Genomic DNA, 14,460 nt, shown 5'->3' with positions numbered 1-14,460 from the left:
GTGTCCCAGATAAACTTACAGACCCTGCTCAAGCAACACTTCTGTGCTGTGTCCTGGATGGGAGGGAGGGAACTGACAATGATCTTTTTGGCCATCCTCACCATTCTCTGCACCGCCTTCCTGTCTGAAGCAGTGATGCTTCCAAACCAGACTGTGATGCTGTATGACAGGATGCTCTCGATCGTCCCCTGTAGAAAGTGGTAAGGATAGGAGAAGGAAGATGTGCTTTTCTCATGTGACCCAGAAAATGCAGGCACTGCTGTGCCCGCTTCACCAGTGTCTCACTGTTGAGAGACCAAGCCAGCCTACTCGTTAGCTGCACACCCAGGAATTTGATACTGGGTGAATTTGATACTTGTCAAATGAGTACTGCTGATATACTACCCGAATTCTTTTGCTCATTGTCCATTTCCTCTTTCCCCTGATTATCTTCATTCCCACCTCTACCACTGTTCTTTGGTAAGACTATCCATACTGTTGTTGATTCTCCCCCATTCACTAACTTCTATTCTCTCTCTTGCCCACCACTACCTCTCCAGCATCTTCTATACTGATGTACCCTGTTGTCACCAAGACTCTGCAGTTTTACCTTTATTCCAGCATATCCTCTGCCCTGAAATATGTGAAGCACCTACTATTATATCTTTTAGGTGTTTGTTGAAGATTATCTTTCCAAGCAATCTTCCCTTGTATAAATGTTGGATAAGCTTTGCTTTTGTTTCCCTTTTTCCCACTGATTTTTTTAAACAAATATTTAAAAATATTGGTTTTATTATTGTACTTGATTTACATTTATTGCAAATCTTTGAGATGTGCTTTTGTACAAAGGAAGTATTTAATAAATACAACAATATGCAAATGTTTTTTTTTTAAATCTAAGTAAGCAGGTATTTGGTGTTGCAAAGCATTCCAATCACTAGAATTTTCTTTATTATAGATAAAGAAACAGAAGGCTGCAGTGATACTCTCTAAAATAAAATTCTTCAAATAGGCAGAAACAGCAAGCTGGCTATTTGTGGTCAGAAAAAAAGGGATCATGGCAGATTGCTTTAATTCATTGGGGTCCCACCAGCAGGGCCAAAAATGTTCTTTAAGAGATTTTTTAAAAGCTAACTGGATTTTTTTATTTTATTTATTTTATTTATTTATGAGACTTATATACGCTTTAAGTGCAAGCGCTCTCTAAGCGGTGTACACCAGTAAGCAATGTATATATATTTACATTGCCCCCAACAATCTGGGTCCTCATTTACCTACCCCGGAAGGATGGAAGGCTGAGTCAACCTTGAGCTGGTGAAATTTGAACCACTGACCTGCTGAACACAGTCAGTTAAAGTGGCCTGCAATACTGCACTCAAAATTTATCCACAATTAAAAATCAAAGTAATTTTTTTAAGATACTGTGCACCATTACTTAACATCTCTTACTTCTACTCCATTTTTTTGAAGATGGTCTTCTGTATAACTGGATGTAGGACTATTCTATACATAAAGCTGATCTAGAGCAAATAACTAATCATTAAATGCAATGACAGTACCAACCGTGGTGGTGCAGTGGTTAGAATGCAGTACTGCAGGCTAACTCACTGCTCACTATAGGAGTTCAATTCTGAGCAGCTCAAGGTTGACTCAGCCTTCCATTCTTCCGAGGTCGGTAAAATAATGACCCAGATTGTTGAGGGCATTGTGCTGACTATGTAAACCACTTAGAGAGGGCTATAAAGCACTATGAAGCGGTATATAAGTCTAAGTGCTATTGGTAACAATGATGTGTTGAAAAAAAGATACACAGAATTGTTTCTTGGACTATAAGTTGTTTTAGAAATTCAAGAAACTCCTAGTAACATTTAAAGTACGATAAAAACAGAATACATAGAAAAGGAGAATTAACCTGAAGAGAAATATGGAAAGGAAATGTTTTCTGAAATATCTCTAGATGCCAAAAAATTGGGATAAATAGTAAAAGAACATTTTTCTGATGATTGTTTGAAATCTTTCAAAAGGTATCTATCCGGCTGCTCAGAGATAGAATCAAAACGCTGGAAGGATAAAAACCCTACATTATAAAACTGAAGCTTGTCTAGGATTATGAAATAGGGTCTCTACTGGAAGTATCCGTAAGAAATGGAAAAGACAATATTTCTATCACCATAAGAGCAACAAAGACATGTCTAAGCTAGCTTACTTACTCTTGTCAAGATTCTTTGATTCTTAACAGAAATTTCCTCACTGTTTAAAATTTAGTTCTGCCTTAACAAAAATTGTGGCTTTTGCCAAACTCCTTGATGTGGGAAAATGGGAATTGGGACAAGACCAAGTAATCAAATTCTTTGACTTTTCACCTACAATAAAATTTGTGTAGTACTCTCCTCTCCAGAGACAAAAGTCTAATTATTATATTATTGGCCAGCCAAGCCTATTAAAAATTACTTCTTAATAATTCAGCTCTGTTTAGTTCTCATTATTATCTGTTCAAGTGAATATCTGAATAGTACTTTTAAGGTACAATCTGCACCAAGCACTACTACTGCAGGCAAAAAGCAGCTGGAAAAAGCAGCACAGACTAATAAAAAAAGCTCTTCTCCCTGTGCCACAGTCCTAATCAGAATGAGAACTGCCAGGGATAGCTTATTATCATGAAAATATAGCTTACATTCTGATTAGATTGTAAACTCGATGTTCCCATAGAGGGTAGTTTGGCCCTTAAGGAATTGGGTTCCTGTACTGAAGCCTCAATGAGCTGAGGTAAGGAAGAAAATATGTATCTAAAATTTACATTCTGGCTCTCACATGCTCTTTTCTGCAAGGGTTAAGCCAGAAAGTCTGTATCATGAAGCTTTATCTTGGGAATATTTTTGTAGCTTCAGGTTGTGTCATAAGGACAAACAGTGGGTGGATCTTCGGTTCATGCAGAGAAGTGTGTGACTGAGCCTTCAGGCTAATTACATGATAATTACAGATGTGAGTTCTGTGAAAACCTGTAATGAGTGCATCTTAATGTTTCCAGTATTGGTAAAATATGTAGCTTAAGGAGTGTCAAAAGACAGAGATGATCTGGGGCTTTCCCCTTAGGGTTTCCGGTTCACCTAGGTTGTCTTGTACACCGAGAGCTGTTCCCAGGCCAGTAGCTGGGATTCCTGCCTTGGGGGATAAGGGAATGCCATTTTCCCAGACTCCCAGAGCCAACACAGGTGCAAGGAACTGCAGCAACTTGCAAGCAGCAATTAAGGAACTGTTCGAAACAATATGAAACTAAAAGCAGTTCTTAAAAAGTTACATAAACCATCTCCAGAGAAGATTCTCACTGGTTAATTTCAATTTTCACATGAATTTCGTAGCTAGAAGCAACATCAGTGTGTTATGAGGACCAGTTGGGGTCCAAACTGGGGTTCCACAGCTCATAATCCTGATGAAAAATAACTTTAAATTGTACTAAAAGGGTAAGATTTCTTTGCAAGCCCCTGAAATTCTTGTATTCTTTTCTAACCAGTCAGATCAGAACACACTTTTATTATATTTGTTGGTTTATTACACTGACTTTTTTGTAGTGAAATCACATTAAAATTAAAAATATGAATATCATCCTCCATCCCATTTTATAAATGGAAGTGGAAAAATAAGGGCATATGCCCCATCAAATCGTCTTGCTAACAAAATACTCAAAAGCAGTTGGTAATGGAATGCAAAGAAAAGGAATTAAACCTTTTCTTGTGATTACTAATCAAATAAAAACTCTCCATTGATAATCCAAACTCTATCTTGGAACCAACCTAAGTTTTAAGGTACAAGCACTCCAATTAAAAACCTAGAAAAAATGGTTATGTTTTAATAAATATATTCAGAATCAAAGTTTTCGTAATTATATTGTTTAGATTATTTAGAAGACCTATAACAAGTTTCAAATGTTTCAAATTTAAATTTCTTCTCCAATAAATACCAACATTGATATACAATGTGGAAAACACAATTATACGTTTATTTTTAATTCATGGCTTTAATTCCTCAGCATGTAACAACTTACTATTAAAATAACCACAGCTGTAGGAAAAGAAAAGAAGGTTTAGAAAAGGCCCTACAATTATTATTGTAATGATAATATATATTATGCATAGATACAAATATTTAGTTAATTATACAGATAAAATATAATGTAATATACATTATAATGATAATAATGGAGAGTCAGTTTGTCTAGTGGTTAAAACACCAGGCCAGAAACAAGGACACTGAGTTCTAGTCCCGTCTTGGACATGAAAGTCAGTTGGTGACTTTGGGTCAGTCACCCTTTCTCAGACTAACCCATCTCACAAGGCTGTTCTTATGTGGAAAATAGGAGCAGGAATATTAGATACATTCATCGCCCTGAGTTATTTATGAAAAATAATAAAGATGGGCTATAAATTTTACAAAAATGAGATTTATCTGAAAACAATAAAATGCCAGTGTTTACTGTGCTTGGTGACCCTCAAAGTCCAAATATGTTATTGGGTAGGCTAAAATATATTTTCAATATTGTTGTTGTTAATTGCGAAGTCGTGTCCGACCCATCGCGACCCCATGGACAACGTTTTCAATATTACTAGGTGACAATATTAAAATATTTGTAAGCAGGCAGCAAAATTTATGATTACGTTGTTTCTATTAATTATATCCATACTACTTCAGTTAGATTCTATCATAGGCAGTAAGGTCTGCCCCTCCTAGTGTTGCTGCTGGATACTGCCTGCCCATCAGGGTGGTGCTGAGCTGAACACAGACCAAACCAACATTAGGTCCAGGCAACAAGCCGGTCGATCTGTTTTTGTCGCAACCAATGGATCTACAGTATCTCTGTCAAAATACAGGCATGACCCGGACGCTGCATTTGAACGTGCAAGATGGCATTCAACGATCTGAAAAGCAGGCCCTGTACTTGAGAGAATAACATTAGGTCGGAAGATGATGAATGAGTTAGATTCTGTCATCACAAATGCCACTTAACAGGATATCCTTAAGCCTCTAGCACAGAAGACTATGAGGGCAAGGTTTTTTCCTTCTTCACATATCCTTTTTGCCTTTCAGTAATCTATTCTGTGGGACAAATTAATCATGGGAATTCCCAGAGGGGGAAAAACAATAATCTATTCCTACATTTAAATTTGCAAATGTATAAAACGTAACTCCCCCACTAACCAATCAGTCATTCATTTCTTTTCCTCTTGCAATGGGAATTGCGAACTTAGATAAATACTACTAGATTAATAAATTAGATAAATTTAGTGTGTGGAATGTTGGCTCTGACAAAGTATGATTATAACACTGATAACTTAGGCTGACTGCTATCTTTGCTGAAAATATTAGATGGTGCACCTTTCTTCAAACAATCTATATTCTTTACTAATTGTCATCAAGATTAATTTTTGAAGATGCATGTACTAAAAGACAGATTGTTTAAATATGATTTCAGAGGACTACAATATCTAAATTTCAATCTTAAATCATATATTCCAAATATTTGATTTCAAGTATTATGTTTCTCTTTCAACATTACCTAAATTAGCCAAATCAGTTTTAACTTTATTTAAAGTACTTGCACAGGTGTCATTGTTGGAGGTAAATGATTTCAACTGAATACTATCAATAAAAGAAATTAGCTGAACATTAGCTATGTGATTCTGCCTTCCAAGACATAAAAGCAGAGCACTTCAGCACCACACCTATTATGAAATCTGAAAATTCCTGTCCAAGGTTGCCTTCAGGCATCTGTAAGGATTTCTAGGAAAACTGCTTGCCTATAGATATAAATGGACATAATTCAAATAACTGAGTGAAGTGCAGTAAAGCTCCATACTGGTTTTTTAAAAGCATTGTTATTAAAAGTTAAAATTAAAAATAGTAAAACTAATACAAACTTAAAAAAAGGAAAGGAAAAGAAAAAAGAAAGTACAGACAAGAAAACAATAGAAAGGAAATTTGAAAGCAAGAAAAAATAATATGGTAAAGAATAACAAGAATATAAAGAAATGAATTCTCCATCACAAGTATAAACAATTTAGTAAATTATCATTTCTCTTAAAATACAACAAATAATCTCTTCTTCCCATATTTTATGCAAGCACTCTAAATAAATCTATTGGGAGAGAATTGTTTTAAACATTTTGGGGCTAAAAATGGTCAAAAGGGAGATGCCCTCCTTGCTTTCAAGCAAACCACTAATTCTAAAACAGACACAAACTTTATCAGAGCAAACAGCCAGTGACTCTGCCCAGCCTTTTTTGACCAGCCTTTTTTAATGGAACTATTACTAGGAAAACCTAGTAATGATTCCAACTTCTACCCTTCCAAGTATTATGAATCCTGACTATAAGAGAATGAAGACTGTGAATGTCAATGCATTCTTGAAATTTGTTCAGTCAGACAGAGAAAGTTCAGGTGATACCCTCAAATTCTGTCTCTCAATGGTGGGACAAAAATTATCAGTGAGGTATTAAAAATAACCAGTCAACCACAAGGAAGAACTAATGCCATGATCTCTAGTCTCTACCAGATGGGTTTTTTTGGCTCAAAACAGCAGTTCAGCTTTCTGACTTCTCACCCTGTATTTGCTAATGTACATCTTTGTAGGCCAGTCAGTCCTTCCAATTCTGTGGAGATACCCTTTTCTGTTTTTGTTTTGATATCTGAAAGCTAGATATATGAACCTTTGCTCAATTAGGCATTTGAGATTCATGGGCGTAACCCTCTGTATAATTAGACCTCTAGATGAGCTCCCTGATCTAGTAGATTAGTATGAGTGTTTCCCTAACAGGCTTGTTATGAGGGGAAGAGAATGCTACTCTATATGTTACCAATAATTCCTGAGAAAAGGTAGGATACAAATCTAGCAAATAAGTACAATAAATAGGCCATTGACCAGTACAAAGAATAATTGTATCCTGAAATCAATGACACAATGGAAATACTCAATGGAAATACAACAGCATTAAACAGGCATCAGTCAACACAGTGATGAAAAGAGCACATAATCATTTGGTTTTAGGTTTCATAGTCTTTTTATTGTTATCAAAGAACAACAGGACGTGTAGATATAATTGGGACTGAGGTTCTGAAAATCTGAGAAACCTAAAAGTCTCTGCACAGACCTGTTGTGGCCCTTTTCATTATCGGAACCCAGTTAGGAAGAGGGAACAATCTGAATCACAGGCTGGCTTTTTTATATACTGGCTCCCATACACACACACACACACACACACACACACACACACACACACACACACACACACAATTAGAAGGGAAAAGTAAAAGTTTCTCAGACAGAATGAAGACTTTAATAAAAGGCATGACTTAAGTATTGTCATGCTAGTATTCCTTTCAGGTCAAGGGCTCCATCACTGAAATATGTACAATTGTCATCTTATGTAATTGAACCTAAATGTTTCAAGAATTATATTACTAACACAAAATAATCAGCATTCAATATCTTTGCCCTACATTGGGGAAATATTTTCTCCCAAAATTGAAATATGTTATTCATTTCAGAACTGATAAACATGGGAAGGAATAAGGGAAAGAGGGGGAGAAAGAAACAAATAATGGAAGCTTCGTATTTATCTGTGGACAGAACCCATCTGAAAATGCTTTGTGCCATTTTCACATTCTACAAGTATGCTGTAATCCAGGGGTCTGTGCCATATTCTCTTGTAAAATGGACTTAACAGCTTGCTGTTAATTCATAACAAATCCATTTCCAATAAAACATTTTTCCCACAGAAGGAAAAACTGTCTTCCAAATAGTTTGAAATATCATTAGAAAAGGTTGCAAAAATTCTAACAATCATATCACATTCTGAACAATATGATGCCATTTAAGTAGTAATAGGAAGCCATATTTTTGCTTTCTTCTCTATATATATTCCTTCCTTGTGGTGATCAAACTCTTTCTAGTAAATATTTTCATTGTTTGTTACATTTTACAAAGTTATCTCAGTAAATAACATATGGATACAAAGAACCACAAAAAAAAAATCACTGATACTGGACAACAGGTGCTGGGCAAAAATGCATTTTTTTTAATGTGAAAAATTACATATCAAGCGTGTTGCTCATCACCTTTGAAACTAAACAGATTATATACACTGAATACTTTTACAGATGTTTACTATGCAACTATGGAATAGTTTCTATGTACAAAAGCATCTATGTACAATGGCTCACATTTAATGAGTCTATACTTGACCCGGGCTAAAAATGTTACCAAAAAACCTTTTTGTTAAAAATCTTGGCAAATGACAGAAGCATTTAAAATATGTCTCCATTTTGGCTAAAATTTGGAACTTTAGTTTTGGAATCTCCATAAACTCTACAAGGATTCAGTAGGAATCTCCCGGGACTGCTTGCCTTTCCTTGGGAACTGATAGATACTGTTTCATGGAGATTAGGTGAGGTCAACAATTCAAGGCTAACTCACTGCTTGATTTCTCCTATCTGCCTGCTGGGAGGTTCCAATACTTATAAAACAGACAACTAAAATGATTAAAGCCATAAAGTAGTCAGTTGAAACATGTTCACAGGACCGAATCATAGCTGCATTCATATAAGATATGACGTTATAAGATAATGTGTTGTAAAAATTCATCTAACATACACCTAAAAATAATTTGACACAACAGCTGTTGAGCATCGGGCAACTTACAAGTTTAAAAAAATATTGTAACTTTATAAGCAAATTATCCAAAGAAATGCCTCTACTGTTAGGAAATAAACCTATAAACCCTATTTAATACTCTAAGACATTTGATACAAATCATGACTTACTCTAAAACTGCAGTACTGGCTGCCTGTGCATGGTAACGATAGAGGAGGAGGCACTGGTCAACTCGAAACACTTCCCCACCTTTTCGAAGATGTTCATAAAAGAAGAGCAGATCCTCCGGGGTTCCCTGCAATAGACCATACTTTGTTCAAATCAAAAGAAGTTGATACAGTAAACTATTATCTTCAAACACTTCTTAGTAGTAACATTCAAAAAAGCACATTATAATTAGACATATGTCTGGATCATATTGTCTTCATTTCCTTGATTTTTTTCCTATCATCATTATGCAATCCCATAAAGTATTTTAGATAATAAACTGTAACTGATAAATCAAAACAAATTCCTATAAACATAACGGTCTCTGCAGAAAGCATCCACAGATCCAGTTCTATAGATCTTTTGCTAATGTCACTCACACCCTGCCTGCTTCCTATAAACATACCTTGTTTAGCATGTATTTCAGATTTTCAATTACAATTCACAAGACTTCCAAGATGCAAATAAAATATCTTATTCTCCATGACATGAACATAATATAGCTGTGCACTATGAAATTGAGAGAAACTATTAGAAAGTAATGCTTTGGCAAAATCACTTCAGTATGTGAGTTGAAATGTCAATAAGCAGCTATGTGTACCAGCTTTTTTCCTATCAGACACATAATTTTAAAATCCTAATCTCAAATTATGTCCATTATTTCATATAAAAGAAAATGATCGATATCATCATTCATCATTCATTGGCATCCTTCAGTCTCAAGAGACTATGGTATCATGCTCTGGAAACAGGTCCTAAGGCAGCATCTGGTGTGGCTGAAAAGGCCAATTTGAGAATGGCAGTCCCTTCCACACTGGGGGCAGATACAATCTGTCCCCTGTCCAGCCCCCAGATTTCACTGATTCCGGGACTGCCTCTTTGCCTCAGCCTGCCGCACAAGTGTCTCTTTGAATTGGAGAAGGCCATGCTGCGTTTTTAGCCTCCAAGCTGAATGATCAGAGGTCAAGGATTCCCAGCTGTTAATGTCCATTCCCAGGGCCTTTAGGTCCCTCTTGCAGATATCCTTATATCGCAGCTCAGATCTCCCTCTGGGGTGCTTTCCCTGCACTAGTTCTCCATACAGGAGACCTTTTGGAATCCGACCATCAGCCATTCTCACGACATGCCCAAGCCAGCGTAGACGTCGCTGCTTCAATAGTGTATACATGCTAGAGATTCCAGCACATTCCAGGACTGTGCTATTTGGAACTTTGTCATGCCAGGTGATACCGAGAATACATCGAAGACAGCGCATGTGAAAAGTGTTCAGCTTTCTCTCCTGCCGTACGTGAAGAGTCCATGATTCATTGCATACAACAGTGTGCTCAAGATGCAGGCTATATAGACCTGGATTTTTGTATGTTCTGTCAACTTCTTATTAAGCCATACTCTCTTTGTAAGTCTGGAAAATGTGGTGGCCGCTTTACCAATACATTTATTGAGCTCAATATCTAAAGAGAGAGTGTCAGAGATTGTTGAGCCGAGGTACACAAAGTCATGGACAACCTCCAGTTCCTTTGCAGAGATTGTAATATAGGGTTATCTATCTCCGGACCAGATCAGATGGAAAACTCTTTAATCTCTCTAGATTGAGAGCAAAGTCTAAAGTCCAGCTGAAATGCCTACGGGATTTACTCTTTGCTGACGATGCTGCCGTTACTGCTCACTCTGCCGAAGATCTTCAACAACTTATGGACTGTTTTAGTAAGGCCTGCCAAGACTTTGGTCTAACTAATGAAAATGATCAATAACATGTTTGAATATAGCAACAGTATAGTCGTGTGATAATGTAAAACAAATCATATAAATCTCAAACGTTCTCAAGATATTGTTCATTTTTAAACCTACTCTATTACCAAGCTGTCATGAGACAATGCTATGTAAACAAATTTGGCTTATAGAAAAGACATACAAGATTAGTGGCATCACAATGAAAATAAATCATAAAACCAACATATACAGTATGTTAGGTAGCTAAAAAAATAGTGAGCAGAATATGCTATTTATTTAGAATTTAGAATAGAATAGAGCTGGAAGGGACTTTGGAGGTCTTCTAGTCCAGCCTCCTGCTCAAGGAGGAGAACCTATACTGTCTCAGACAGGTGAATGTCTAGTCTCTTCTTTAAAATCTCCAGGTAAGGTAAATCTTCTGGGGGTAAGCTGTCCCACTCTTTGATTGTCCTCACTGTCTTTAATTCCAGGTTGCTTCTTTCTTTGATCAGTTTACAACCATTGTTTCCCATCTTTCCCTCTAGTGTTTTGGTGAACAACCTGGCCCCCTCTGCTATGTGGCAGTCCTTCAGATACTGGCACTCTGCTATCATGTCTCCCCTATTTCTTCTTTTCTTTAGATTTGCCAAAACCCAAGCCCCATAGCCATTCACCGTATGTTTTAGTCTCCAGGCCTTTGATCATCTTAGTTGCTCTTCTCTGATTTTTTTCCAAACTCTCAAACTCCAAAATTGGCTGCAGTATTCCAGGTGTGGTCTTACTAGAGTTTTATAAAGCGGTAATAATACTTCATGTGATCTTGATTCTATGCCTCTGTTTATGCAACCCAGGATTATATTAGCTTTTTTGGTTGCTGCTGCACACTGCTGGATCATAGTCAAGTGATCGTCCGCTAGGACTCCAAGGTCCCTCTCACAGTTACTGTTTTTAAGCCAATCTGTATTTGTATCTTTGGTTTTTCCTGCCTAAATTTAAGACTTTGCTTTTCTCCACATTGAAACCCATTTTGTTGGATAGGGCCCATTGTTCAAGTTTGTCAAGATCTTTTTGGATCCTGAGTTTGTCTTCTGGGATGTTGGCTACTCCTGTCAGTTTGGTGTCATCTGCAAATTTGATGAGTTCCCCTTCAATTTCCTCATCTAAGTCATTGATGAAGATATTGAAGAGTACTTGGCCTAAGACGGAACCTTGTGGTACCCTACTGCTTACTTCTCTCCATGTGGATGTAGTGCCATTGAGGACTACTTTGCCAGCCATCTACAGATCTATCTGGTGGTGATGTTGTCTATTCCACCTTTTCCTAGCTTACCAAGAAGTAGGTTGTGGTCTACCTTGACAAATGCCTTACTGAAATCTAAGTATATTATGTCCACTGTGTTTCGCTGGTCACTTTATCGAAGAATGAGATAAGATTGGTTTGGCATGATCTGTTTTTAATAAACCCATGCTGGTTACTAGTTATGACTTCGTTTGCTTCTAGTTGTGTGCAGATGTTCTTTGATTATCTTTTCTAGGATCTTCCCAGGTATTGATGTTAAGCTGATTGGTCTATAGTTTCCTGGGTCCGTTTTTTTCCTTTCTTGAAGACGGGGACCACATCAGCCCTTTTCAAATCCTCAGATACTTCCCCGGTGCTCCAGGATTTATGAAAGATGTGGTGCAATGATTCTGAGATAACATCTGCCAGCTCTTTCAGAATTCTGGGATGTAATCTGTCGGGTCCCGGTGATTTATATTCATCAAGGTTGGATAGGTGTTCTTTTACCATTTTCTTGCTTATTTAATTTTTGTTTCTAGTTTGTCTTTTGTAGTGGATTTTTGCTATGTTGGGCTGTAATTTCTTTTTGTGTGAAGACTGATGCAAAGAATGAATTAAGCAGCTCTACTTTCTCCCTGTTGCCCGTTATTTCCTTGCCATCTTCTCTCTTTAGTGGACCTACAGTTTCCTTGACTTTTTTCTTGTTATTAATATGTTGGAAGAAAGTTTTTTTTATTATCCCTGATTTCTGTTGCAAGTCTTTATTCGTTCTGAGCCTTTGCTTTCCAGACTTCATCTTTGTATGTTCTGGCTGTCTGCTGATAATCGGCCGTAGTTATGTGCCCCTCTTTCCATTTTTTGTATTTGTCCTTTTTGTCTTTCAGTTTGTTAGGGAGACCTTTGTACAGCCATGCTGGTTTCTTCTTGGATTTCTTGTTTTTCTTTCTCAATGATATTGTGCTGGTCTGGGCTTTTGTGATTGCATTTTTCAGGGTTTCCCATGCTTCTTGGATTGTTTTCCCCTTTAGGATTTTCATCCATGGGATCTTTCCTAGGTTCTCTCTGAGTTTGTTAAAGTTGGCTCTTTTGAAGTTTAAGACATTGATTGGATTGTTTTCTATTGCTAGTGTTTGCATTATATTAAATTGCAGTATGACATGGTCACTTTCACCCAAGGTTCTGGCAATTTTGATTCTCTCTATCACTTCTTCTCTATTTATAAGGATTAAGTCTAGTATAGTTTTACATCTAGTTCCCTCCTCCACCTTTTGGGTGACAAAGTTGTCAGCTAGGTTGGTTAGGAATATGTTTGATCTCCCACTCATTGCAGAGTTTGTCTCCCAGTTGATAACTGGATAGTTGAAGTCTCTCATTACTGCTGTAGTATGCTTCCTACATGTATTTGTTAACTGGTTGGCAAAGAGTTCATCTATTTCTTCTGATTGGTTGGGTGGCCTGTAATATACAACTATGGTAATGTCACTTTTTTTCTCTTTTATAGTAACCCATATACATTCTGGAAATATTTTATCTTTGATCATGTGCATTTCTTCAGATATGTAGTGTTCTCTTACATATAGTGCAGTGGTTCTCAACCTGTGGGTCGGGACCCCATTTGGGGTAGAACAACCATCCATCAGGGGTCGCCAAACAACGCAGTCTGCCATTTTTTCCCCCTGTTCCTTAGCTGTGCTACTCCCTTTTACTTGAATAGAGTCTAATTCTATTGGCTTTCAAAAGCCAATAGGAATTGTCCAGGCTGTCTCTGCCCTGCTGAGCCCGCCAAAAGTCCCATTCTGCAAACGGTACTGCACCAGTTGAGTAGTCCTCGACTTACGACCGGTTGAGTAGTCCTCGACTTACGACCGGTTGGAGGTCGTGGCATTAAAAAGGTTGAGAACCACTGATATAGTGCAACATCTCCTCCTCTTTTTGTAGACTTGTTTCTTTTGAACAATTTGTATCATCCATCAGTCCATTCCATTCATGGGTTTCGTCCCACCAGGTTTCTGTTATGCCAACTATGTCATACTGTCCTTTGTGTACTATTGCTTCTAGTTCACCCTGTTTGTTCCCCAAGCTTTGAGCATTTGTATATAAGCATTTAAGACTTTTATAAATGCTTATTTTATAAGCATTTATATCAGAGAGTTTCAGAAGGAGGAGATAGAAAGCACAACATTTTGTTTTGTTGAATTCTCAGTTGTACACACTACTTTTGCATTGTAAAGTGTTTCGTAATAGTCTAAAGAATAATTATTTAATTTACAAATTGCTGCTTAACAAATTGTTTCCCCACTTCATTCTTTATATTTTATGCTTTATTTTTATTGCCCACAAGTAAGCAGCTCCAAGATCCTTTCCAGCTAAAGAGTAAAGTTAAATGATTTTAAATGAAGAGTATTTAAATAAAATTCAACAGTATAATATGTTGTATTTTGTTTGATTTTAGTTATTCTATAATAAAGACAAAATAATTACATCAAATGACCAAGTCTTCTCTTCAGTCTTTACTACATGGGATTTTAGTTTTGGATAGATAGATGTATGCCCAATACAGAAAAAAGTAAAAAATGATTCAAAGTATTTAAAAGAACCTCCCACCAGGAAACTGACACAGTTTAACAACATATCTTGAAAT

General features: G+C 36.8%; 1 protein-coding gene across 3 annotated transcripts in view; it reads right to left on the bottom strand.

Annotated features, from left to right (window-relative positions):
• Positions 1 to 14,460, bottom strand: part of B3GNTL1 (UDP-GlcNAc:betaGal beta-1,3-N-acetylglucosaminyltransferase like 1) — a 159,134-nt gene that overhangs the window by 28,410 nt on the left and 116,264 nt on the right. For all 3 annotated transcript variants that reach the window (XM_039335837.1, XM_039335836.1, XM_039335835.1), the window contains exon 9: positions 8,794 to 8,918. In XM_039335837.1, the coding sequence (XP_039191771.1) occupies positions 8,794 to 8,918 (125 nt within the window). The remainder of the gene's footprint in view (positions 1 to 8,793; positions 8,919 to 14,460) is intronic.

The sequence above is a fragment of the Crotalus tigris genome, unplaced genomic scaffold (assembly GCF_016545835.1).
Source record: "Crotalus tigris isolate CLP2741 ecotype Arizona unplaced genomic scaffold, ASM1654583v1 scf7180000017662.1067850, whole genome shotgun sequence".
Lineage (NCBI taxonomy): Eukaryota > Metazoa > Chordata > Lepidosauria > Squamata > Viperidae > Crotalus > Crotalus tigris.
This window is presented reverse-complemented; position numbering and strand designations above follow the sequence as displayed.